At 42.6% G+C, this 27,600-nt stretch overlaps 1 protein-coding gene across 2 annotated transcripts in view; it reads left to right on the forward strand.

Annotated features, from left to right (window-relative positions):
- vps13b (vacuolar protein sorting 13 homolog B) overlaps positions 1-27,600 on the forward strand; it is a 312,159-nt gene that overhangs the window by 3,173 nt on the left and 281,386 nt on the right. For both annotated transcript variants that reach the window (XM_030102906.1, XM_030102905.1), the window contains exons 3-7: positions 834-977; positions 17,502-17,619; positions 22,680-22,847; positions 23,869-24,050; positions 25,235-25,409. In XM_030102906.1, coding sequence (XP_029958766.1) covers positions 834-977; positions 17,502-17,619; positions 22,680-22,847; positions 23,869-24,050; positions 25,235-25,409 — 787 coding nt within the window. The remainder of the gene's footprint in view (positions 1-833; positions 978-17,501; positions 17,620-22,679; positions 22,848-23,868; positions 24,051-25,234; positions 25,410-27,600) is intronic.

Raw genomic sequence — 27,600 nt, forward strand, 5'->3', positions numbered from 1 at the left:
GCAGACCAAAACACCACCTAACCCAACCGATTGTGATGAAAGTTCTTATTGGAAGCAGCTTGAAGCGAGCTGACAGTGGGAATATTGTGCGAGGGTTGAGATTTGTGTGTAATGCTATGTCAAAACTTTGGAAATCGTCCTGCAATTGGCCTTTGTTTTCTTTCTGAGTTGGACCGTGCTTCATTTTAAAATGTGCTCTCAGAGATTATCTTCTCAATAAAAGGAGTAATTTTTAGTGAAACATTGTGTGGGTTATCGAGCAGACACACTGTAAATCCACAACAGCCTTTTCTCAGAAATATGATTGGTTATTAATTTTTGGCTTGGGCCTCTAGTGGAGGCATGTGAAGTGTGTGTGTGTAGGCAGTCTAGTTTCCTGGGAGTTGTTCTCACACAGAGTGGTTCAAGATGCAGAACCGGGATTCAGCTGCCTCTGAGAAAATCTGATTTATTTTGATAAAAGTGTAACCACTATGTAATCTGTAGCTGTTGTTTTTACTATCCTCTCGTCTTCAAATATTAGTTTTAAAGTGCTGTTTGAAAATGGATGGATGGGGATTACAGATGTTTTTGAAACCTCCGTAGTCATATTGACACATGTCTATATTTTTTGGCTTCTCCGCCGGTATTCAGGCGGTGCAGTGTAGACAGAGAGTGGATGTGGGGAATGAAAGCAGGAAAATGACATTTGGAGAAAACCCACTGCAGTGGAGACTCGGTGCTGGAGGCTTCCTGACATGTCATTTTAGATGTTCTGTGGCGTGCACTCCAGCCAGTTCCAGTTGTAAGCCGTTTGCTTTGTCTAACCCTCATATCTTTCCACATAACTGCAGGAGTTGAAGCTGCCCTTCACGTTCATGAGCGGTCACATCCACGAACTCCGTATCCATGTGCCCTGGACCAAGCTGGGATCCGAGCCCGTGGTCATCACCATCAACACCATGGAGTGCATCCTCAAGCTCCGGGACGGAGCCCAGGTCAGTGATTTGCTGGTATGAGAAACATGTTTTTCCTGATTGGTTGACTTGGCCAGGGCAGCGCTGAGCACATCTTCTGATTTCTAGGAAATTCTCTGTTATTGCAAAGTTTAGCTTACTCATTGGCTTTCTTTTTTGCCCGGTTCTCTCTTTCGCAATGCTCTTTGTTTTTAAATAAACACATACTGATCCTGCTGAATTTTTCATCCCAGTGAGATCCACTCTGCGATTTCTCTCTGTCTCAAGTGAAAATGCATCATTTTTGTTTCAGAAAACGTTGGCGTTTGTACGGCAGCGTTTTGAAAACGATGCCTCTTCACACTGAAACAGCAGAAACACTGAGACGGTTGCAGTTGTTGGACCACTAGTGGGCGCTGCTCTTCGTTTTTTGTAATAAAACTACACACGTGTGCAAAGAACAATCCGCTGTTAACAATGATGAGTAAATGTTCTTGTGTACAGACAGACGACCAAGCTGGAGGTTCCCGATAAATCCCAGGAGAATATGGACTGGGAGCCATGACACTCTGGGATTTATCTATATCTAATTACTCTCACGAGGAATGCATCAATGAAAAATAACAATGTGAACAAAGAAGCTAGAGGCTGCCGTGTTGAGGTAGAATGATGAATCCATGCCTGTTCAAAAGATGACTTGGATCAATCGCGCTCTGGCACAAGTGCTGCAGCACTTCTCAGCTGAATGTGTGTTGTCATGCAAACTCCCAGAACTGCTTCAGAAGTGTGTAAGTGAGAAGCATCAGCGTTTGCCTTCCAAAGTAAGTCTGATATAAAGCAGGCATCAGCTATTGTTTTGTCCCACATCATCATATCATTTTGAAAAAAAAAGAAGCTTGTTTGTCTTTCGCCAAGTCCTCCCACTCTTCGTTTGAGTTCTTCAGACGGAGGGATAGCGAAATTGACGGCTGACCAGAAACCTCCACGGCTTTAGTTTTGATTTAGTTTTCCAGCTGTGAAACATTTATTCTTCTCTTAGAAACATTAAGAATCTCACAAACAAAAACAATGTGTATGTATGCAAACAATGTATGTGAAATGTGTGTTTTCTGTCATGTGAATTATCTGAGGGAAAACAAGAAAAATCCAGCTCTTTGTTTTTCTTCAGCATTGAGTCTGAGAACAGTCCTCCCATGTAAAATGTTTGTATTATTGTGTTTAGTTTGGTTACAAATATTTTCATTTTTCAATTGTGTTTCGTGAAAAGATTTTTTTTTTTTTTTGGGGGGTTGGATTTATTCTTGCAGAAAAAGCCTGGCTCTCTTTTGCTCCCTGCTCAGTTTGCAAAAGTGTAACTCGGTGCTGGCTCTTTATGGGAAGGTTGAAGTTTCAAGGCCAGATGTCCCAGAAGAAACACATTTCAAGGGAAGTCAATTACAGCTAATTATATAGACTGCGGCTAAAAGATTTGTAACACATGAGCCTGAGCTGCCCAGAACTAATGGTAAATATCATACTATGCAGGTGGCTACTGCTCAAGTGATCAGGTTTCGAGCTCGGTGGAAATTTAAACTTGTTTTTTATGCTTCATACACAGCTTAAGGTCATGTACTCGTACTGATACTGGTGTAATGCTTGTAGTCTCAAAACAACTATTTGTTACAGATGTTTTCTAAAAGGCTCTCGGTGAAGAAAAGATTTTGGGGGAATTGCAAATGACATTTGGACAAATTATTCAGTGGTATGTACACCCAGGAGACATAATTTGGAGAAAAGCCAGACTTACAGCAGAACTCCTTCTAGCATGTGGAATTTAAATGAGCCACTACACTTCTCTCCTTTGCTGGTAGGAGGCAGGAGGCTGACTACTGTGTTCTGAAGCCAAGAAAATGAAGCCAGTTTCCTTTATATGCTTTAGGGTTGTGTAATTTGGTTACCCGCCTCTCATTACTATTATTGTTACCTTTTGATCTCTGTAACACATCTCTCTAAAAAAAAAAAACAGCAGTACTAACTGTGTGATCTCTGAGGTGGCAGATTACTCTTTTAGCTCGGTCCAGCAGGAAAACGTGTCAAATTAATCTCAGAAAAATAAGTTGACACTTCTCTAAAGGTTAGATGCCAAGTTGGTAAAGACTTAAGGGTCTGGCACAGCTTTAATCCAATCCGAGCAGGAAGTCATAGGTGCATGCCACCTTTAGCTCCTGACACTTCACTGAGAGGCTCCTTGTAATTTGTGCAATGCTGACTAGATTTTTAAAAGATTTGAATTTGACGTGCGCCTGGGAAAATCTTCCAATCGTAGCTCAGTACATTGCCGGCGTTTCTGCGGCGGCGCTGCTGCAGCCAACGTGTGGAAATGATAAATGATATCATTAATGTGGTTTGTTTTCATAATTACCGTTAAAGCCCGAGCACCGGCCTGTAAAAACATCCGCTCATCTTTTGAAGTTCATTAAGGCCTGTGTAATTTGACCGGAATTATTTGGACCTTTCTAATGCTGGCGTTTCCTCCGGAGAGGAACTGGGTAATATTAGGGATATTCGGGTTGCTCAATAGAGCCCATCTGCGGCGCACCGAGAGCGGCTCACAATTAGAGTTTCCAAGCAAAAAAAGTGGGAATTTGGGCGTTTAGCAGCAGTGGGAGATTACGGCTCCCGCTGACACTGTAATTGCTTAAAATAAGCTCTAATGAGGACCTGTAGTGAAGAATGTAGGGTAATTGAAAAAAATGTTGTCAAATTTTTTTTTACATGAATTTTGGAAACCAACAACTAGTAACAAATCCCTCCCTCCAAAAAAAACAGAAAAAAAAAAAAAAGATTTTAAACGTGTTGGACAGATACTTTGAAATATTTGTTCTCTCAAAAGAATGCACACTCCTTTTTTTCCATTTATTTTAGTTGATAGAGAAATATTAACATTTCCCCGTCGGCTCTGAACTGATTATATGTGTGGACGTCTCATGTGAACTGAGACTATTTAGCCTTTGCCAAAGAGCTCAGTGTGTGTATCAACAGATTGGTCATGGGGATGGAAGGCTTTTGTTGTAGTGAACTTCTTCCCCGTGCGCAGACACTCAGTGTGATTTAAATGATTTGAATAAACAGCGTCATACAAATGAAGAAGCTGAAACCGCAGAGAGCTCTGCCTCACTGTGATCTGACTGAAATAAGTAGCAGCTAATTTACATGAGGTGGTGTTCAGGAGGTTAAACGCTGCGTATTTATTCACTTTGTCCAGATATTTGTAACCAGTAACAGATTGAGGTGACACACTAACACTTCTTGATGAAAGACCGAACAGCAAGCATGAATGTTACGTTTCACTTTCCATCTTCTTGACAATCCTGTGAACTGCACCAGATGTTGAAGATGAGGTGCGATCTCAGGCTGGACAGCCGTTACAGTGGATTGTCACACTTGCAGATAGTCTTTTTTTCCTTCTTCTTCTTCTTCTTCTTCTTCTTTTTTTTTTTACGAGACAAAGATAAGAGCTTGGACTTAGCGGGGAGAGCCGCTCTGTTTTGGCTCAGCTCGCCGCTTGATCTGGGAGTTTTATGGCTGCTGAGTGCATTTGCCACTGATGTGGAGGCTCTGATTGATGCGTTGCCTCGAGATGATTTGGGGAGGTGCCTCTGAGACTTGCTGGTTTGGCATATGGTTTAACTAGGCCGTTTCTTCTGTTAGATTCTTTCCAAACTATTTTTAGGGCTTTACACCGCTTAACCTCATTGCTCCTAAATAATGGTTAATACATGTGAATTAGGAAATCCCGTCTCGCACACTTTCGAAACCCCCCTGGTCGTTATCCCATTGCTATCTCGACCACCTACACGACAGAACCGTGCTACTTCGGCGCTTGGGAGTTGAACTGGAAACTGTAGATGTGATACTTGATTTGTGAGTAACAAAACAGGTTTTAAAACAGTACGACCTGTTGTGGAGTTTATTTTGGATCGCGCGCTCCAGCTTGTGGTTTTGCCACCCAGAGGTTGACTCCACAGCCCACCAGATAGGAAGTCTCCAGCGTACAGGCCGTTAAAGCCACGACGTGTAGCCTGCGGTCATGGCCACCGGTAATTAGCTTCACTTCATGGTTTAAAACTGAAAAATGTAATTGTTATTGACAGATTGCAAGCATGTTATACACCAGTGAAACAAAACATTCTGATCTCTAACAGATGACTTGATGATCATCATCTTTCGGCAGGGTGTTTTGGAGTCTGCAATGTAACATATGGACTTCATATAGTATTAATTTGTAATCCCTTTTAATGCAGCATTCTCAAAATGTCATCCGTTTAGATGATTATTATTATTAGATTATGGTTTGCATTTTGGGTGTCTGACATGACAGTGGTTTATAGGTTTCTGCATGTGTGTGTGTGTGTGTGTGTTTGTGGTTTCATTTATTCTTTCAACTGCACCCACTAATGGTGTAACAGTCCATCAGTACAGATCAACATATCGATTCAGTGATCGACGATTAGATATCAGTCTCGGTATACATCGTCATCTTTCGGGTGCAGTTTTACTTTGAAATACGACTGGCATGTCTTTGTCCCCAGCGAAGGCGTTTCCTCTACAGCTTCGTGCGGCGAACAAGGTGAAGACATTGGCTTCCCTCACGGGAGTATTTCAACCAGGTGGAAGCATTTTAGTTTTCGGAGACAAAGCCAAAGTATTACGCAAATAACTATGACATTATAAGGTAAAAAAAACTTAAGAAGCACAACGAACCTGGCCTGGCACCTGGACAGTAAACACAGCTTTGACGTTCAAACTAATGCTAACGCTAACAGTATCATAGCAGATGTTTGCACACCAGCTTCAGAAAGCTTTCTTCTGCAACAGCAGTGTTGATGAGACACTATAAATATGATCGAATGTTTATATGTACTAGACAATATCTCAAATTAACAGATTAACATTTACTTTAAGAAGAAATGTTGCACTTTAGTAGGTCTGTTTTTATTTATTTTTTGTTTTTTTTTATTTGAAAAACCTGTTTCATTTGAAAGGCTGAGAGAACTCAGAGATTAAAGTGTCAAATGATATTTCAGCTGCTTTTTCTGAGTTGATATAAATATAATTGCTCTTCTGTTATTGCTCGCAGACTCCTGAATTGAATCTAATTGAAATTGTATCTTGGCAGGTTTTGCTATGTCGGGCAAATATCGTATTGTTTTCCAGAGAATCAATATAACATTGTTTTATGATACAACATGAACAAACACCCCCCCTCCCCAAAATCAAACAGTTGAATGATAAAGGGTTTTAGAGAATATACATATTAAAAAAGAGGAGAGCCAGGCAGGTGTAAAGGCAGTGTCAAGCTTTTGGCTGGAACTTCGGGATACTAATGGGGAGTCGGGGAGCAGTAATTTGGTCTGTTGTCTGAGGAAACAAAGTGTGTGAAAAGAGTGTTTGAGGGATGTCTGGGAATCAGTCCATAATATGGCTGCTTCCCTCATTCTATCGATTATTAACTCTCAATGTTCAATTGAACGGACGCTCTCTCTCAACGTGCGTATTCTCCCGGGTCCTCAGACAGTAATTTGCCTTTGTGCTGATTCAGCTCATCCTCTGCAAGTATGAACACAGGGAAAAGTTACACAAGTACAAGAAATAGCCTGTGGATGTTTGCAATCAGATAGCACAAACTGGATAATCTCGGTCCCGTTGCTTTCCGGAAATCTTGCCTTTGATTCTCAGGCTTGCAGGAGCAAATGGCTTTCAGAGATTGCCCCATAAATCCATCAGATCATCAGTTCGGGGGGATGCTGGTCTTCAGGACTGAGGACAAAGGGGACAGACAGCGCTTTAGAAAAAAAACTCTCCTTTGACTCCAAGCCCCTTTAGCAGTAACCAAACACATCCCTGGCTGTAAATAATAAAGAAAGATGGAGTAATGCTGGCACAGTGCAGGCTCCTCGGGCAGGTTGGACGCCGCAGCATGTTTTTTAACGAGAGACAACAGAGAACTGTACAGACACAGATGACTAGTTGAGTGTATGTGATTGGTGGTGGTTAAAAGAGTCTTTGTGTGGAGGTCTCATTATTTGTCTTTGTTTGTGGGAATCCTTGTCCTGAATTTCTCCTGAAAGCTTCCATTTGTTGTCTGTTTCATGTCTCATCTGCAAGTGAGCGCTCCGATGATTCCCTCTGTACAATGCACTAAATATCAGTATAAAACCACGACTGGCAAAATTATTCCTTTGAGTCAAAATTGCAGCATGTGACAATTGTGGGTCTTGACTCTTGGTATGTCTGTGTCTGTGTGTGAAGTTCAGAAAAGTTCTCGGTAATAATAAATAATTTATTCAATTTAAAAGTGCCTTTCACAACACCCAAGGACGCTGTAAGGTAATCACATGAAGTTTTTGAGGTATCCAACTCAACAATGTGTCAGACTCCTGTCTTTTCTGCGTTTGACTGTCCCGTGTTTGTTTATCCTCCCCCTCGGAGCCGGGGGACCCACTGCACCGACCTCTGTTTGAGATTTTCAATTGATTCAAAGCATCTGCAGAAATCAACGTGTGTCATTCCAAACAAAAGACCTTGCACCCAGCCACCGCCGCTTGTAAGTCAGCCAAAGCTGCACAGCCCGTAGCGCTCGTCTGCTTTCTCTTTGAGGGTGAAGGCCTGGTGGGATCTCTGGTGGGATGAGGTTACTCCTGCTCCTCAGACAGTCCTCAGACACAGGAAAGCAGCTGGGGGAAGAATTAATCCCAGTGGCTTCCTGCGTCCAGTGAGTCAACTGGTGATCAATACGCTGTGGGCAGGATGCTGCTGCTCCACGCTTTAATCCCTGCTCTCAGGCCATCCGGGCTGCAGCAGGCTTCTGATGATATTGTCATTTGGGGAAACAATTATCTTGTAATTAAGTCTAATGTGTGCTCTATTGGTAGTTTTTCCAGACAGAACTCTGGGATAGGTATTGTTTTATCAGCCCTAAATCGTCACCTGTTATTTACCACTTAACGTTTCATTTTGTATCAGTGTGTTTGTTTTGTGTCGAGCTGTTTCCATTTCAGTCGTTCTGATTGAATTTTCCTGCTGTTTATGTATTCATTTGTTCTTTCGATCCCCATGTTTTTCTCTATAACCCTCATCAGAAAGGAGTAACACAGTAATAGGGTGGATCTGTGTGTACGATTCCTTGTTACACACACTGTGGGTGGTCTGTTTTCTGTATCTCGGGGTGAGTGTGTGCTTCATTTAGCAGACCCTCACCTCTTTGACCCATGAATAATTCAGCTCTTATCATACAAATGATGAAGCCACAGAAGAGACGACGTTTTTCAGCCAATAAAATCGCACATGCAGAGTCAGGAGAAGGCCGTTCGTCAGAAGGGTTTTAATGTTTTCTGTAAATAGCACCTCTCTCGTAAACCTTTCCCTCAAAGCCAGAGAGATGCAGATCATGGTCAGTCTGAGGACGTCTCACTCGCATTTCTGTGTGTGTGGCTTTGTAAGTTAAACTCTGCTTTCCCCAGTGTGCCAGCAGCAGTGTTTGCTTTTATCTTTGGAAAGGTCTGGGCCCCTTTAATGTGTGGGTAAGAGAGGAAGAATGTAACATGACTAAGTGCACGATGTGCCACTCTGTGCGGTGGAGGAGAAAATAAAAGGCAACTATGCAGAAAAGTAACATGTCCAATTGCAAACATAATAAACACCCAGAATTCAAAATGGAAAGATTTATACCGTCTTCATCAAAATCAGTGTTTTTATATTGAAACCATATTCATATCTCCTAAAGCAAACATCAAACTCTGACTCCTTTTGTTTCATGAAAAACCAGTGAAGCATCTGGGATCTATGGAGAAACTATCTTATGATTCCAGGATGTTACAAGGATGCGGTTGTAATGATTCTCTTCCAGGTAAAGTGGACATCTTTCCGTCTGGCCTCTGAGCTGGTTGAAGCTGACCGTACCTCGGTCGCTTTGAAATCAGAAATGTATCGAAGTTATGCAAACACGGCGCCTGCTGCATTCCACGTGCACGCTGGAACCTTTGGCAGTGCGGCCCCGGTATTTCACAACATCGACGGAAAGTCCTCTCCCATTTCTCTCCGTTTGATTTATTTTATCTCGCCGCTTTTAGAACATTGATAGTCTCCAAGAACAGTCAGGCCTCAGCAGCTTGTGCCTTCCAGCTGCACCTCACATGTCCAATTAAGTTGTCAGAGTCGCCCCAGCCTCTTGCTCGCTCTCGTCTTAGAGGGCTGGTGCTAAACATTGTTCAACCGGCGCTTATGTCTGGTACGATGTGCCTAATATTGCATTTGAAAAGATGAGGGGAGCTGGGAAGCAGGGACGGTTCTGTTTTGACAGCTGTCACTTTATTTTCAAATCACTTCCTGCAAGTAGTTTTCAGCAATTCACTGAAATAAAAATTTAGAAGCAATCCTCCTAGATGCCTATTTTCTTAATCGTTCGTAAAGATAAATAATTACCTCATATTGAGCAGAAGAAAGCCTGCTCAAATAGATCAATCACACAATTATTGGGGCGTGCTGATTATTTGGATTAGAAATTAACAGGTTAGTATTGAAGCTATTTCTGTGCTTGGGAATTCCCCTGTGTGCCATGTAATTAACTTGCCTAAGATGTGCTTTTTTTTTTTTTTTTTTCACATGTCCATGTCTGAGTGTGCGTTTGTCAGGGGTCTGTGCGGAGTGTTTTATTGTAGCTAACACATTGCAGTTATTAGCATTAGGGGGTAGCTGTGCCAGCGTAAGCAGCATGCCTCACATGCTCAGCCTGGGCTTGTGGTTAGCTGATGGAGACATCTGAAGGACCAGAGCTTCTCAGATCTAAATCAGGAACAATTTCTCCCTCTTTCTGATTCCCTCTGCATGTCTCATTCTCTTTTGATTATCCCTTCTTTTCTGTCTTAGTTTCCTATTCCCTTATCTTTCATTTTCTCATTTATGACACCATTTTCTTTCTTGAGTCTCGTTTTTTTTCTTCCTTTTTTAGTTGTATTGGATGTCTGTTTAAAATTCAAAACTCTGGTAAATCCAGATCATAGTATATAAAGATGAGGAGATTCATAGAACTCATTTGGAAGCAGGTTGAATCGCCTCCACATTCCTTCGAGGCATCTACATCATTAGTAGTCACCAGCCTGTTCTTGGCTTCTTATCAAGTTTTGGGATTTAAGTTACATCCAAATTTTTGGTTCAAAACCAAAAATTCTAAGTCAAACATTGTTAGCCCGGATGAAATTGGGCTGCCATCTGAGATTTCCCAAAATTACTGCTGACCTGCTTACTGTTGTGAGCCGTTCTCTAAGAAAGCGATTTCATGCATGAATACAATGGCTTTGAGGTTTAATAGATTAATGGAGAATTATGCACACTTTGACTGGAGTGGCATCGGCTACTGTGCTGTAAACACAGGATCGCTGTGAGCTGGCAGTGAGCTTCACTCGTATGACCCAGCCCCCAAAATATTTTTGATATTTAAACCAAAACCAGTTGAAACTGAACCCAGAAAAAAACCGGGGCTGATTGTTTTTGACCCAAAGAGGAAAGGTTAAAGGTCAGTGCTCATCTTGACTCCACGTTTGTTTCAGACTCAGGAAAAAAAAGTGAAGTGGCTTTTTATTTTTTTATTTAAAAAAAAAAATAAAACATTTCCCCAGTCAGTGGCAGTCACTGTGTTTGGGGCGTCTCAGGTGACGCCGGAGGCCCGAGTCGCTCCCTGTGGTTATTCTCGTTAGGTGTATCTGCGATCCCTGTTTGTCGTCGTGGTTATTCTGGGCATGTTGGAGCGAGAGTTTAAGCACTGCCAGTCTGAGTTGGGTACGGTGGAGGCAGCCTTGGCAGAAACTCACTGCCTGACATCACCAGTGTTGTGATTTGCTTTTGAGTGAAATAGTTTAGTAATTATACTTTTGCTTTTTGGCCGATGCTTTGGAATCATGTCTGTGTCGTCGCCCCCCCCCCCCCTTTCCGTAATGGACACGCTATATTTTTGGGCTTCTGAAAGAAAGACGGCATTTGCTTGTCAAATTATCCCAGAGCTTTCATTCTAGCAGTTTACAGGGATTAAATGTGCTTAGTAACACTTCTGGTATTACAGACCTTGTAAACATCCCCCCGCCTTTAAATGATTGGAAAAGAAAGAAGAAAAAAAAAATCCCACAAGTCTGCTTCATTTCTGTTGTGGTTGCAGTAATTACAGAGGAATGACGGTTTAAAACAACACGCATTACAGATCATTTATATTTCCTATAAAGAAAAAAGCAGTGATTAGAAGCGAGCCAAGGGTTGATTCATATATTTATGGACTGTCTGTCGTTGATGTGACCTCAGACGCAGGTTCCAGAGGTGTGGCGTGTGGTTTCACAAACGAAAAACGCACTTTTTACAGACGTTTTACGTGGAACTAGCACATCCATTTAATTGACTCGTATATTTCCGAAGTGTGCTTTAACATGTACATTATTGCTGTTTTATAAAAGTTGCAGCCTATTAAATGTCAGTGTATTATTAGAATGTCGAGTGTATTTCTGACATGTAATTCATGTCTTACAGGTCCAGAAATCTCAAACTGGCTTTATATTTGTTTTGGTTGGCTACCTGTGGAGTTGTGCTTTTTCCAGAAACTCCAGAGAAGTTGCTGTGGTATTAAACGTGACTCACCCATTTACTCAGAAAGATGGCAAAGGAATATGCGGTTTCAGTTAGTCTTCCATGGTGCATTGTGTTCGTTTCACGACTGTAATTAATTTGCGCTCTGTATCCACTGTAAATGGAGATATTCTTTTCCAGTAGTGGATTTAGTTACTGTAACCGAGAAGAAGAGAGAGAAGGAAGGAGACTACATATTTATAATGAGCTGTTTTCATTGAGATAATTATTCAGAATGTCACACAATCTGATATTCATCTGGGCTAATTTCAGGCTCTAATCCTTTCAATCCGCCACGGTTTCCAGCTGCACAGCTTTACAGTGCTTCTTAAAGTGCGACTCTTTATATTTGGGCTGTATGTGCGACTGCGCCCATGCGATTTGCGTGTGGCGCTGTATACAAGTATTTATCTTTAGCGTTTCGCCTCTGATGTGGCGCGTTGGTGTCCGGTGTACAAATTACAGAGCGTAATAATATCATGAAGAGCGAACGTAGCTCATTTCTGCCTGTTTGAAATCTTCGAGCGATTATGTGAAATTCTGCCCTCGCTGCTGGAGCTGGCATTAGCCTCCCGGAGTCTGCAGGAGAGGAGAAAACGTGCCCCCTCTCTTTAATCATGGTAAAATAGCTGTCTACATTTGTTACCGTTTCATTAAAAAGCCATTAGCAACTAATTTTCAGTTGAGCTGATGGATGAGTTTGAAGGCAATGGACGCTAAAAAGAGGGTAATCTGAGCTGGTCACGATGAGCTCTGTTCCTTTGTGTTTTTTTCCTCAAGTTCCACTGGGACTGCCATCAATGCAAAGTGAAGAAGAAGTGGCTGCATACCATTTGACATTACTGGAAGCATCCCAAACTGTGACATGTGCTTGAAACGACAAGCTACTCCTCCTGTTGCATTCCTCTGAGTGCCGGCTGGAAGCCTTTCTTTTGAAAACTCGATTAAAGCAAGTTTCAGAGTTGCTTGTTCAGGACGGCGCGACACCGATAAAGATAGCAAGGACAAGCTAATCCGCTGATAAAGAAAATGACCCACCAAGTCCAGAGGACTTTGCTGGAGGCAAAGAAGGTCTCGGGATCAGGAAGGAACAAGGAGAATATTTCACAAGATTAAGGCCCCCGTTTACACTGATTTCAAGTGGAAACGCAGAACTTTTGTCGTGTTTTCGTGATCTGTTTACGTGACAGCGGTGCTCGGTCACTTTTTTACAACAGCACCCAAGTTTGAAGGCTGAGAGTCTCCCTCATTAGCAATCCAACTTTGATCTGTCCATGCAAATGTCTGTGTCCTTGGTATTGTCAATACTTGTAGTGTATTTTTTTTCTGCAGGTGTGTGTGTGTGTGTGTGTGTGTGTGGTTTTATTACAAAACAACCAGCAGCATCAACTCGTGGCCCAACAAGCTAACTACATCCTATTTAATGTCTCTTGCCGTTTTCATGTAAACTCGTCTTCAAAGTATTGCTGCTAAAACGCCAAGCTTTTCCGAGACGAAAACACAAAAACTAGTGCTGTCAGTTTTAATCGCATTGATCGCAATTTAATCGCATTGATCGCAATTAATCGTGATTAATTCATGGAGAACTGTCAACAATTAACTTTTTTAAAGTTGAGATTAATTGCAATGAAGAATCTAATCCTCATAAATCAGTCCCAATGTCAGGAAAAAACGCTATTATCCTCTAGTTCTTTTCTTTGACCCAATTGGCAGACCTCAATGGATTAATCACGATTAAAATTGACAGCACTAACAAAAACGATGCATTGGAATGAAACAAAACCTCAAACAGCAATACACTTTAAAGGGCCAAAAGATAAACCTATTCCTTCATCAGAGACTGTTTCACGACCACATATGAACAAAACAAAGAACTTCCCTCTGGGATTAATGATGGATTACTGTTCTATTTCTATTTTGTTTGATGCACTCGGTGTTCACTGTGCTTTGGTGAATATTGAAGTTATTTTTTAAAAAAGCCTGAGAGCACAACGTGTGAATACTGTGTGGAGGTTTTGGTTGCTACTCTTTGGACCCTGACATGGGGCACAGGGCTTCTCCTTGTCAGACACAGTGTGTGTCTGTATTTGTATATGAGTGATTTAGTTTGGAAGGGGGGGGGGTGCTTGTCTGAGATAAGGAGCTATTGGGTTTCCTTGATTTATTTTCTCACTCCGTAGGCGTTCGCTTTCCCCTGTCCGGCCTCCAATCTCCAGGCCTGCTGCTTTGATGTCAGCATGAGTTTGCTAGCAACCTGCGGAGGAAAAAACAACAATAACAGAGAGTGTGTTTATCCAGCAATGGTCTGCATGCTCCCATTAATCTGCTGAAACTGTGTGAAATTGACCAGTTTTAAAAATGTTTGGGTTTCAAAGATCAGGCATGCGGGGACGCCGGCTGCCAACATTTTTCCCTGTGTGTTAAACTCAAATTGAAAAATTGCTTCAGAATTTGTTTAGGAAAAATGTATATTAAAAATAAAGGATATTTTTAAAGGATGAAAATAAATTGCATGTATTTATTTTTCTTTTTTTGAGAGATGAGGCCTAAGAGACCAGGATTTTGTCCTCACATCATTATACAGGATTAAAGTTATTTAGAAGAACATTTTGAGCTACTATTATTTTTAAAATCATCTTTAAAAGCCTGCTCATCACACACAGTAACGTCCCACTTCTCGAAAAATCAAAACCCCCTTGACTTTTTTAGACTTTTCACGTCACTTTAAATAAATTGGTGCTGGTGTCACGTACGGTCTCACCGGTTTCTGGTATCACTGAGTTATTTTAGTTTGTTTGCACAAGTTGAACTGCGCCGCGTATCCGTGGAGGTGCTGCTCCTAATAGCTGGAGGTGGCGGCGGGCTTCTGCTAATGTGTTGAGCGGCTCATGCGTGTTGACCCCGCACGCCGGCCCGGCGCACCGCCTCCCGGTCAATGGCTGAGCCAGACGTCTGCCGGCGGGGGGGCCACAGGGGTCACGGCTGGCCTTCCTGTGCCCTAACCCTCCAAGGGTGCCCACTTACCCTCTGAGTAGGGGGTCTCCTCGGCCTGTCACTCACACCGCTTCATTTTTTTTTTCTTCTTTGCTCTCGGCTTCTGTGTCTGTATTTTTTCCATGAATCTCTTTGTTTCCTGTCTCTATTTTTCTTTTAACCACTGTCATCTTTGGTCAGCAGCTGAGTTGAAATGCCTTCAGGGGAATCTGCCCCTCACCCTCCCTTTCTCTCCACCTCACTCTCTCTCTCTCTCTCTCTCTCCCCACATCTCTACCTCTCCTCCCTCCCTTGTCCTTTATTTCACTATCCTTCCATCCCTTCCTCCCTGTCCTGTGCCCTGCCGTGGCATTGGGGGGGATCAGTTTACCCGGCAGCAGCTGAGGCAGGCTTCATTTGTCCCAGGGCTTCCCTCTGAAAAGGCATTTTTCGCCTCTGGAGAATTGCTCACTGCCCACGGTGACATTGAGCGCTTAATTGCGCTACTTCCAAATTTGGCAGTCTTGTTCTTTAGAGGCAGTTCAAGCTGTTGAACTCAGTGTACTCTTGGCTTGCCGGGCCACGCATTCCTTTAGGTATAGATATGGGAGTCTTCAGGGGAGGGAGACTGTTTCTAATTGTAATGTGCTCAAGTAGTGTATTGTGATCTAAACTAAACACTGCAACATGTGCCTTTTTTTTTCCACATTGTGTATAGTCTTACTTTTTTTTTTTATTGTAATGTCTTTAGATATACCAGGTTCTTCGTTTGAAGTGAAGAAAAATGTACAAAGTGTGAATAAACAGCCACTAATTCACATCATATTATATACCAGATGTCATTCTTTGCAACCTGGATAGAATATTTATTATTCCTCCCCCATTTGTTTGCTAATTCCCACCACTCGCTGATGAGGAGGAGAGAGCTCGCATACTGCCGCTCTGCCACCGAGGCCGAGTGTAAATATTTCTGTCAGTGTCTCTCATCTCTTCTGGCTATTGCGTGTTTACTTTACTGCACTGGGGGATACTTACCTCCCTGTCACTCCGTCCACAATGCAAATTATGCACAGTATGTTTAAAACCCAAATCTTTCTTACACAACCACAAAGAGACACAGGGGTCCATTGACATTAGATGGTGTCAGAAGCTGACCTGACAATGTGTGTCGATGGTGCGGGCCGTGCGAATGTACAGTATGTGCAGCATGCAACTGGCCCGGAAAGTTTGGCCGCGGCTTTTCTTTCACACATTGAAGTGTTTGTCAATGAAGTGTGTGTCTGTGTGTGTGTGTGTGTGTGTGGAGTAGCTAAATATATTTGCTTTTGACACTTCCAGTGTTTACATTAGTCAGGATAAGTCAGGATAAGGGGCGACTCCTGAGACACTTAAATGCTGAACACATGTGATCTCCTTCTCTCTTTGTTCGGATCTCCCGGTTACCACCCAGCCCGACTCTGAAAGGTTACTGTGCTGCACTAACCCCTAATCAATGCCATACTGGGTGTTAATTCACTCAGCTCTCCAGTGTTTCCCCAACTTCTTGGTTTTAGAAACGGCTCGACTGTGACCTGTTCCTGTATCCCTCCCTTTCTGACAAGCTTTATTTTTTCTTCCATCCTCCATTCTTTGTTGCAGGATTTTGTCTACCCAGAGCCTGAATATGAGGTATTTGTTATCACACATGGTAGTTGTAGGGGAGCTGCAGTCGAACAGTTGTAGTTGTAGTGTGATATTTGTGCGAGTCTCCCACCCTGCTTCTCCAACCTCGTCACTTACGGTGAAGCAAGTTTTTATAGTAGTGCTGGCTAAAGTCCTCTTCGGACTAAAATTTGTCATTTTCTTGCAAAAGCACAAAACTTATTCCCGTAACCTTTGATTATGAGCTGTTGAGTCCAAAGCTGTTAACATGCAAATCCCTCCTAAACATTGGAAAGAGGACAATCTGGAGAAGGTGAAAATCTACTTTCAGAATTTTTACAAGTCTACATAGTCACTCTCTTTATTGTTGATGGAGCTTCTCCAAGGTTTTTCACTTGATGACGTTGGATACCAAAGCTTTGGTATTCTGCTTCAAAGTTGGGGAAAGAATTCTAACTTATTCAGTCGTAACACAGAATTCTAAAAAAATGTTCCTTTTTTTTTTTTTAGTTAACTTCTTGAAGAAAACTACATTTGCCCTAGTTGTAGATCTAGTGAAAGTCCTTGCGTTATTCCGTCTGCTTTTCTTCACATCTCTGCTGCGTTAACTGCTCTTCGCGTCTCCGCTGTAGAGCACCCAGGAGTCCCTGCGAGCTGACCAGATAAATAACCTCTGCTCTCCCAATGTTGGCCCATCCTGTTTATCTTTAAGCTCATCTCTGAAGGGGATGTTCATTTCATCATATGCCCTACACACACACACACACACTCACAGATTTTGCATTCCTGGGCTTAAAGTCCGCCTGTCTCTCGAGAGCAGTTGACATGTGATGTTGTGGAGGAGAGACCTTCACCTTTCTCATCCAAGGACCGGAGTTTATTTGTAGAGGCCATGGGGATGGTTGTTAAATGAGGATAGGAGGAAGGTTAGTGGGAAGGTTTATGTGAGGGATGGGCCTTGGTTCAGTGGTGTTACTCCTCCAATCACTCCCCCATGGAGAAGGACTAATGTTTAATCCACCATAATTTGATTGGCCTCCATAACCAGATGTAACTATTAGATTACTTAGGGTGTAACCTTTGTTCCTCTGACAGTAGTAAAGAGTATTCCATGCAACTTTGATTACAGAAACAAATATTGCCACATTCTTTTATTCTACTGTATAGTATAGGCTAGTATTAGTCTGATTTTTAAACATCCAATACATTTCGGAGTGGATGTTAGTGTTGGTTTGGCTTCAATGAGAAAAAAAAAGCACGAGTTTGAATCTCTAACTTCACTTGCGATTTTGTTTGTTTTCACAGGATGACCACGACAGCGGCTCGAGCTCCACCAGTCGCAGCGTGTCAGACAGCTCCAAGGCTGTGGCCAAGCCTCGCCGCCTCCAGCAGGCGGCCCCCAGCGACCCAGATCTGCCCCCAGGTGAGTGATAGCCCTGGGACCAGTGAGGCTGTTCTGCCTCCCTGCTTGGGAAATGGCTACAAGGACAGGCCTGGGTGGGGGTGGTGCGACAAAACTCAAGACCCGCTAACGCGACAAAACTTCACCTGAAGTCATCAGCCTGTTAGCAAACCTGAAGAGGTTGACACTCTGAGTGAATATGCAGTTTTAGATGAGCGCTCTTGTTTTTCTCCCGTGTAAATTAGCTGGAGTAAGTGTGGGGGATGTGTCCGTGATAAATCACCCAGAGATGGTTCTTATCAACAAGGCCACTTGACCACACGCCTCCTACAGGGCCATGGAGTCCACACCTACCCTCCTGCAACACTTTACTGCACCTCACAAAGAAAGGCTTTGTCTGTTTGCTTCAATTATTTAAAAATGTTTTACATGCATGCTGGCAAAGGCAATTCACGAGTAAGAAAAAAGATGCAAGGCGTCAGAATAATGGAGAGGGTGACGAACACAGATTTAAACATGGAGAAAAGAACGAACCTTCAGACAGCAGAGAGGAAGAAAACACACCGGGAGCGTAAGGGGGTCGGAGCTGTAAGAGATAGGCCAGTCTAATGACCAAAGGTTCACTCCCTGAGCCCTACTATGCATGAATGTATGAACTCTCACTCCTGGCTGGTTGTATCTGGGGAGGATCCATTTCCAGGCTTGACATTATAAGATAATATCTCTCCCCAGCTGTTAAAGCAGGGTGCCTCACACCACAGCATGTCCCCCCGGGCCTGCCTCCAACACATATCCCAGGTGTGTCTGCGTGACTGTGTTTCTTTGTGTGACCACTGTTGCACCGGCGGGCCTTGATTCGACCCATTACTGGCTGTAGAGACAACTCCAGGTCAAAGGCCGCAGCACCTCAATAATGGAGAGGAAGCAATTGAATGCTGTAATCCCAGCCTGGCTAATTAAAAGGTAGAGGTTAAAAGGTAGATGAGGTAAAACTAACCTGCAATGAGTCAGACAGAGAATATTTTGCTAAGAATAAGATACAAACCAAACCTGTCAGGACTCCTTAATGTCGTTAGAGGATGTTTTCTTTGTTCAAAGTGAGGGCAGGGCACAGCAGTGCACACTGTTATGTAAAGTCTTCAGGTGTGTTGTCCTGATTATGGGGTCCAGGCCACTTCTGCTTCACCTGGACTGGTTAAAGTGGTGCTATATTGACCTTTAAATTTAAACTCAAAGTTGATGAAAATGTTTATATTTTCAGAAAACTTTTCAGTAAAAGCAGTAATTGTGATATTCAGAGTAACGGTGAAACGCTCAAAGCTGTGGATGAGGATGTTTTGAGGCACACCTTCATTGTCGTCCCAGAGCATGGCCCTTTCTTACCTCTCTGTGAGCATCTCTGTCTGCGAGCCACCATGTTGTCATCTCAGCTTTCCTTTAGAGCAACCAAAACAAAACATGGCAACACCAAAAAGCAGCCCCTTGCAATTTTACAGTCATTTGGCCCTAAGCTCTCACATATTGAATGGATTTATCCTCCTTGTTCACCCTGTGGAGGAAAATAGGGATGTTAATTCATATGCCATGGGACTGGTAGCCACACAAAGACCAAGTGCTTCCACCTTGGGCGTCTCTGTGAGTGATTATGTTTACCGCTGCCTGTGGGGGACCAGTGGCCACAGTTTGAGAGCCACATTTGTCTGCTCTAAGAGATTCCTGCTTTGGCTGTTTTCACACGTTTGGAAATGTGTTTTGTTTTATATGACTTTGAAAGGATTTATTAGTTTTTTGAGTTCCTTTGAAATAAAGATTTTAACATGTTACCAGAATCAGAAGCAAATATTACACACATGAAGTTTTCAAAACCAAGCTATTCTGATAAATCATCACTTTATCTTCAACTGTTTTTTTTTCTGTCTCAGTTGGAAAGAAGCTGTTATGTTAGAGGATGATTTTATTTTTTAATAAAAAGCTTATTGTTGTTGTTTTGTTACCAACTGACAAAAGTTTTATTAGTGAGTTTCATCCACTGGTAAAAGAATGCATTTGGAGAGAATTCCCCCAGTTTATGTTGAACTAACTGCTTTCAGCTTTCCATAGATCAGGAGTGTCAAACACGTTCAGGGGCCACATGCAGCCCAATTTCCTCTTGAGTGGGCCAGACCCCTAAAATAGTGCCATATAACCTGAGGTGTAAAGTATACCTAATGAAAATATCTGTATTTTCACACAAAAAAAATAAAAAAATAAAACAAACAAAAAAAAAGCCCAACAACAATTACTGCTGAAAATTTCTACAATTTCAACATGAAGCCAGTTCTTTCTGCAATCATTTTTCACAGGCAAGGAGGAAGTTAATGATATTAAATATAAACTTTCCATTCACTTCATGTATTTTTTTTTTTCCCATAATGAAAGTTTCTCTATTCACAGTTAGGTGCAAAATAGGAGTGTAGCTGCGTTGCTTCCACTGCATGCGTAAGTATGCGTGCGACTGCAGGAGATTGAGATTTGCTTGAACTGAAATGCAAACACACCGCTGTGATAAGTCCACGGCCCAGTGCTACTACTGTCCTGGTACTGGGGTCTTTGCTCAGAAAATAAATGCAGCAGCTGTTGTGGTATTACTCGGAAATGCTACTTAAGGATGGAGAATATCCCACTCTGGTAAAAGCTGGAGCTCTCTCCACGGAGAGCTTTTTTCTGCTCTGGAGACCTGCTGTACCATGCATGGCTGGGTTTTCTGACTCTACAGTTTTATACTAAGAGGCCTCAAAGCTGATTGAAGGGCTAACAACATACTATGATACTATGACTGATTATTTGCTATGGTAGCTGTTAGGGCAGTATTTTATTTATTTTATCAAGGTTTTGGCAGTTGAAGTGAGATTCATGTGCTACTTTTTATTTTTCTGTATTTCAGGTAAGAAATAATACATTCTTTCAATTCTGTAAACCACAACAAGGATCATCGCTCAACATTTTTATGGTTTGATGGACTTTTTCGATCTGTCCCTCCATAGCTAATAACTGGGCACGTTTTAACATTGCTAATACTTTCCACATACGGGAAAAATGGTGAGCATGTACAGTATAGTCTTTCTTTACTATATTGCACAGAAGAGAGCACTTGGCCTGTTCCTAGATCACATAAAGGAGCTAGTTTTTCCAGTCATTTTATGGTTGAACAGTTTTAAGTGGGCTTCTTCCCTGTGGGCCGCAGCACAGGTGCTGGCTGTGTCAATTGTTTACAGAAGTTCAGAGCTGCGCGATGGCTTGCAGAGAGACGGACCCGGGGCCTCGGACTTGGTGCAAGGCAAGGAGAGGTATAGCAAGTGTGAGAGGGTGCCTGAGAGAAAGAAAGACACCCTGACATGGGTAAATTAGATCCAGAGAGGGAAATAGCAGGAGGTAAAGTGCCGAGTTTTACTGCCCGGGCTGCAGGTGCGACAGCAGCTTTCCGGCTGACCCCAGAACCGCAGGCACGAACGTACGCGTACAACCACATTCATGCACGCACGGAGGCAGCCAGCGCATGCATGCGTGCGAGGCCACGCACAAATGTCATGAACACACATTGCGTTTATGAGTGGAGTTTACATTATGTCATTTTTCTCTCCCCCGCCGCAGTGTTTGGGCAGGCAGCAAACTCAGGAGAGTTTAGTCAATTGGATTATGCTAATACGGAGCTGGGCCCGCGTACAAGTGGCAGGACAGTTAACCAATTCATAGAAATATTTTCATCAACAGCGCCATTTAGTTGGGCCTAATTATCGTTTCTGTTGTGCCCTGCGCCAGACTTGTAGATACAGGAAGAAAAACATTTGGTTTGGAAAATAAGGCAAAAGCATTAAAGCTTTATGTTTTAACGTGTAGCGACTGTGTTTAACAGTACATGGGAGGAATGAATAATGCCATTGGTGCTGTGGTTAGGAGGATTTATTGCTGTATATTTTCATATTTTATGGTCGAAACTCCCCTGTCTGTAATATTTTAAGTTCTTTCTTACTTTGTTGAGTAATGACCTTACCATGTATGTTTTTCCTGCGAAGCTTCTGTTTCTGGGCGTCACTCCGGCCATTAGAAGGCAGTGGTAACACTGTAGGATGGCTCCCCCAGCTCCGTTGAAACCCAATCTGTCAGGCTGCTTTTTCTCTCCTGCTCTCTCTTGGTTACCACATCCTCTCACCTCCTGTACAGAAAACCTGCCACCCTCCCACCTTTCACCCGCCAGATACCCGTTTCTCTGCTCCTTTTCCTTTTCTCTGGTAGAAATTGATTTTTCCAACACTTGCTCACAATAACCATTGGAAAGCCTCTAAATCTCTTTATATGTTGAAGTGAACTGAATGAAACTGTCAGTATAGATCGTGACCTTAACATTACTGCGCACTATTTTTGTTGTGATACTGATTTTGCCATTCAGACCCCGTTTACACGGGCACATCAAGTGAAAACACGCTGTTTTTTATTGTAATCTTCAAAATTCTTCTGACCAGTATGACTTCAATACCTTTATTTTGTGTAATTATGTCGAAAATTGTGTATTTTGATTTGTGAATGTGTGTGTGCAGTGAGGCTTGCTAATGTTTAGAGGAACATGCAGGCTCCTAAATGGTTTAATGGGCTTTAGAGGGATATATTAGACAGCGTGTGCATAGCTTTGGGTTAAACAGGACTTTGCGTCTTAGAGGAGAGGAGCGGCCTTTGGAGATTCATAAATTCACCCAGGATTTGTAGAGGTGTTCCTGCAGGGTGAGGTTTGAAAACTTTTTTTTTTTTTTTAAATGAATACTTCCACAGGTCATGTGCGGGTGTACTGTGGCAAAAAATAACACGTCAGGACCTCCTCTTATTTACGAGCCCACGAGGATGGCAGGGGTCAGTGGTATTTAGCTTAGAATTTAAAGGAATGCAGCTCAAGATTTCTGTCTTTGACAGTGTAATCTGTTCAAATGGATTATTAGACATATGCTAGCATAATTGCTGTGCCCCTCTGTGCGAAGGTTGTCTTTCCATAATTCCGAGTGTTTTATGTGGATTTATTTTACATTTGGATGTATTTGCCTTTGTGCTTGCAGGCTACGTGCAGAGTCTGATCCGCCGTGTGGTGAACAACGTGAACATCGTGGTGAACAACCTGATCCTGAAGTACGTGGAAGACGACATCGTGCTGTCGGTGAACATTACCTCAGCCGAGTGCTACACAGTGGACGACGTGTGGGAGAGGGCCTTCATGGACATCGCCGGTGAGTAATCTCAGATAGCATTCCTTGGTCGATGGTTTACCTTGTAAATCTACCGGTACAGACACCAGTATGCAGGTTTAAGTGTGTCTTTTTGTTAGTGGGCCGTTTACAGCCTACATGCATGGAGACACTGTTATGTTTTATGCTTGTTTGCGTCACGACATTTCATTAATAGGAACAATTGTCCTTGTGGACGGACTTTCATCGCACCGTTACACTCATATCATTACTTAATATGAAGCCAGTGAAGATAAGAGCAACAGTTACCGGTACTGTTCAGGGAGTGAAATAATTCTTGACTTATGATATCTTGTTATCATTTAAAGGGAAAGTGAATCACAGACGCGTACCAAAAACAGAAAAGTCTATTTTCCTTTGAATTTATCTGTTAAACCCCTATACACACACACACACACACACACACACACACACACACACACTCAGAGCGTTATATTACACAAGAACAAGCTTGTGTGCTGAATGTGATCTTTAATCCTTCTCAATCCAGTCAATACAGTTTATACATATTCCATCACACTTCACTGTCGTGATTCTCTCTATATGAAGGGGGGGTCAAACCCTGTTTAATCTCAGAGGCCACATACAGCACAATTTCATCTTGAGTGGACCAGACTGGTAAAATATGGGCATAATAACCTTGAAATTTAAATGTGAAAGTTTTTCTTTGTTGTAGCACAGACTATAATTAAAAAAAAAAATCAGTGGTTTCACAAAACCAAACAATTGGTACCAAACATTTCAACATAAAACAATTTTATTGATACTATCTGGTGAAAGATAAAGTGAAAAATCCAAAAACTTGTCCTATAACCATTGCATTTTGGTTTGCAATGACCTTGAGGCTAATGCTTGTTTGTTAGATTTCATGGCAGCATCGCTAACGTCACGACTTCAGGCTTGGTGACGTTTTATGTCCGTTGCTCTTGAAAAACTTTCGAAAAGTTGACGGCATGTTCATATCGTCTTCAGTGTGTTCATCTCTTCTTTTCACTGCGCGTAGCTCCAGAGCTGGTCCTGCGAAAAGTCATCAACTTCGCCGACTGCACCGTGTGCCTGGACAAGCGGAACGCCAGCGGAAAGATCGAGTTTTACCAGGACCCGCTGCTGTACAAGTGCTCCTTCAGAACGCGGCTCCATTTCACCTACGACAACATCAACTCTAAGATCCCGTCTGTCATCAAAGTGAGCAACGCACTCAAAGCTTTATCCCATTATGCGGCATGTTGGAAGGGTTTCAATTACTGGTATCAATAGCAGGATAATGACTTATTCCACTCCATTGTTGAATGCTTTGAGGGGATACATATGGAAGATATCAGCTTGTTTTGGCCAGGCTTCATTTCCCCCCACACACAAGAATGCAAGATAACAAATAACTGGATGTGTCGCTCAAGTTTAATCGGTGCTTCGTTTTTACCAAGTGGTCTCTATTAAGATTTGACTTGTCCAACATTTCAGGTAATTTAGAAATTTCAGTGGAGCAGGTTCAGATCTATCTCCCCAAAAACTATTTTTCAGTCAGGAAGTTGACGTTTTGTGTATTCATGGTCCAGGGCCATCTGTCCGTCGTGCTTCACTCATTGTTGGTGGAGCCATCATAGGGGCTGTTCACTGCATCAACTCATCAAGTACTTAGAAATTCACATAAAAACTTTTTTTTTTTCTTGAAAATAGGTCTGAAAGGGAATTCGTCTCACATTCAGGCTCTAAGCTTCAGCTCTGGGTCTTACATCCAGTTGTTCATTAACGGCACAGAAGCTCCAAAAACTAGATCTCTGATTTCGAGACCCACCGTCAGCCCCAAACAAGAAGTCATGAATCAGTCACTTATTCAGGCATCAATCATAAGCTGACATGATAATCACAACATTTCATTAACAGCCATTTTTAACAGGCTGAGTTGGTGTTCTCATGCAAAATACATTAAATCAAACGAAGTATATTCAAAAAAGCTCAAATTATGTACATTTTATCTGAGAATCATCACTTGTTGAACTGATCACAATCACACTGAAGACTGACAGGAAAACTTACAGCTACCAGTATTTAAGAAAATTTAAAGATTTTTGAATCCATGTGTTTTTCATCTTTTTTGGTGTTTTTTGGGAAAATAAAGTTCAGGTCTTGTAGTTGGTCCTACTCTTCACTGATTGATTTGATATGTTTCTGTGTGTGTTTTTTCAAGATATGCTACTTTACAAATTCAAATACATGTGTGCTTGTTATCCATACAGTCCTGTTTCCTATTTACAGTAGCCCTCCAGAAGCTGTTGTCCTGCAGTCTGTTTCACATGTAAACATAAAGTTGATCAACTCCAAATTTCTAACCTGAGCCATCTTTTGTATCCCCCCATGTTTTTTAATAGATCCAGACCATGGTGGAAAGTCTGAAGTTGTCCATCACAGATCAGCAGCTCCCCATGTTTATCCGGATTTTGGAGCTGATCATCGCCCTCTACTACGGAGAGATTGGCGGACACAAAGAGGGCGAGGGCGAGGAGGGCACCGCTCATGTCAGAGAGTCCGGAGCGAGTCTACCTGGTAAGTCAGGTCTCAGTAGAGAATATAATCAATGATCTAAAAATAGTTTCCTTGCTTGACTTAAATTTAAAGCTGTGAACTCTGTTTTCTGAATTCCAAACTTTATTATGAGTGCCAGCGAGACCGTTTTGATTGATATCTTTTTGTGGTTGTGGAGATTTTTTTTAGACAGACCAGTATTTTAGTAGCTGCACATTTATGCCAACCTTCCAGTCTTCAGGTTTTGTCATTTATCAATCTCTAAGCTCGTCAGATTTTTCAACATCCACTGTTCTTGATGTAACGTTTCCACGTCGGTGTCCGAGCGCGTCGCCCTCGCGTCTCTCTACGTGTTGCCTCGTTCCGTCCGTGAGCTGCTGTTTTCTTAAATGGGACATTTAACATGGCTTCGACCATGGTGTGCGCTCCTCCTGCTTTTTCCACAAACAAAATCCGGAGCGTGTAACTCAACACAGACCGTTGTCGTCGTGTCTGATCGCCTCCATGTGGATAGAGGCAGGAGAGAGCGAGACGGAGAGGGGAAAGTTGGAGGAGTCGAACACAGGAGCACCTCTGTCTTTTTAATTACAGCACCGTAGGAAAACACACAACTCGCATCCAACTGTTGAGCCCAGATGCATCCGTGCAGTTAGCGTACTGCATACTAATGTATAATCATTGTAGCACCGACAACCACGCATACCATTTGGAAGAATACACACACACACACACACACACACACACACGCATACACAGACTATATATTGTACTTTTGATAGCTGCAGTAATCCCCTTAATAAACCCCCCCTCATTCCCCAGCCATCCATTGCATCTTCCCCCAACTGCTCATCCTCGTCGCTGCCAAATTGAACAGGATCAAGTCCCAGATCCCGCAGGGCCAAATCAGCCCCCGTAGCACCGGGAGCAGATTACAGAGGACTAGAAGTGGTGGGCAGAGGGGAGAGCAGACGGCCCAACACAATACAGCCCCTTCGCTCTCTCCTCCTAACTTGCTCCCTGCCTCTTGGCCTGGAACTTTCACTGCAAGTTGGCGCAGTTTCCACTCCAGTGTCCAATGCCAGATGTAAGAGTCGGTGTCATGCTACTGCTATGCGAGCCTCTGAGAATGAATTAGTATCCCATCACAAAAATATACAAGAGGGGACCAGCTCTTGGAACCCGAGCGCCCCCAGATCTTGTTATGCTGGAAGTAATCGACAGAGTGAAGAAGCTGAAGGGAGCAGGGGGCAGCTGAGTGTGTGTGCACTCTGGAGTAGTCGGGTGTGTGTGTGTGTGTGTGTGCGTGTAGGGAGGGGTCCGAGCTTGTTCATGAACATATGGCTTTCAGTGGACTCAGATTGGAGGAATAAAGCAGGACCTGTTGCGAAGTTTCTCAGCACTACAATTCCATGTTGATTCTTATATCTACTGACTTTTCATACATGCATATTTATCGTTCGTAGATTGTAGCTTGTATAATTCCTGTATCATGTTGCCTGTTGACAGTGATTGTTTCTTACAAAGTACTTCACCATAATCGTCTGATTTTTGGTCGTTTTGCGCTTTTTGACTCCACTTCCCGATATTTGTGTTTCCTGAATATCCTGTATCTTTTCCCTCATCAGAAGGTGTTTTTCTGATTGCCAATCATCAAAGTGGAAAAAGTCTTTTAATGTGTTTATGTACCTATGATTCACTGTGACGTGTCTTTTTAAAGTGAGAGCCAGTGTCTCATGAATGGATAGCTCTAATAAGTGAAGGGTGTGAGATGCTTGTGTGTCACTAACCAAAGCAGATTTTCAAGCACAATTACACGGCGAGCTTTCCCGCTGTCAGAAATTCAGTGAAGTTTGTGAGACTCTGAATAATGAAGCGGTTGGAAACATAGATGACTAAGGGACCAGCTGGTCACGGCAGTGAAAGCCGTATGGTTTCAACAAATATGTGAAGAATTATGAATATAAAACTGTGGCTGCTGAAGTGTGGCAGCCTGTTGCATGCCTGTTCTTACGGTTATTGCTGTTTGTTGTTTGAGCTTGCTGTGCTGGAAGGTGTAGCCTCACTGTCCCCAGAGACCCGTGGAACGTAACAGACCATCACGCAGGTATTAGCCAAAGACTTACAGGCTATCACTGCATTGTAAACCTCCTGACCTGAGACAGCAAAGCCAAAGCTATTTAATCTCATGTTCCCGCTTTAAAGTAGACAAATT

The sequence above is a fragment of the Salarias fasciatus genome, chromosome 11, assembly GCF_902148845.1.
Source record: "Salarias fasciatus chromosome 11, fSalaFa1.1, whole genome shotgun sequence".
Lineage (NCBI taxonomy): Eukaryota > Metazoa > Chordata > Actinopteri > Blenniiformes > Blenniidae > Salarias > Salarias fasciatus.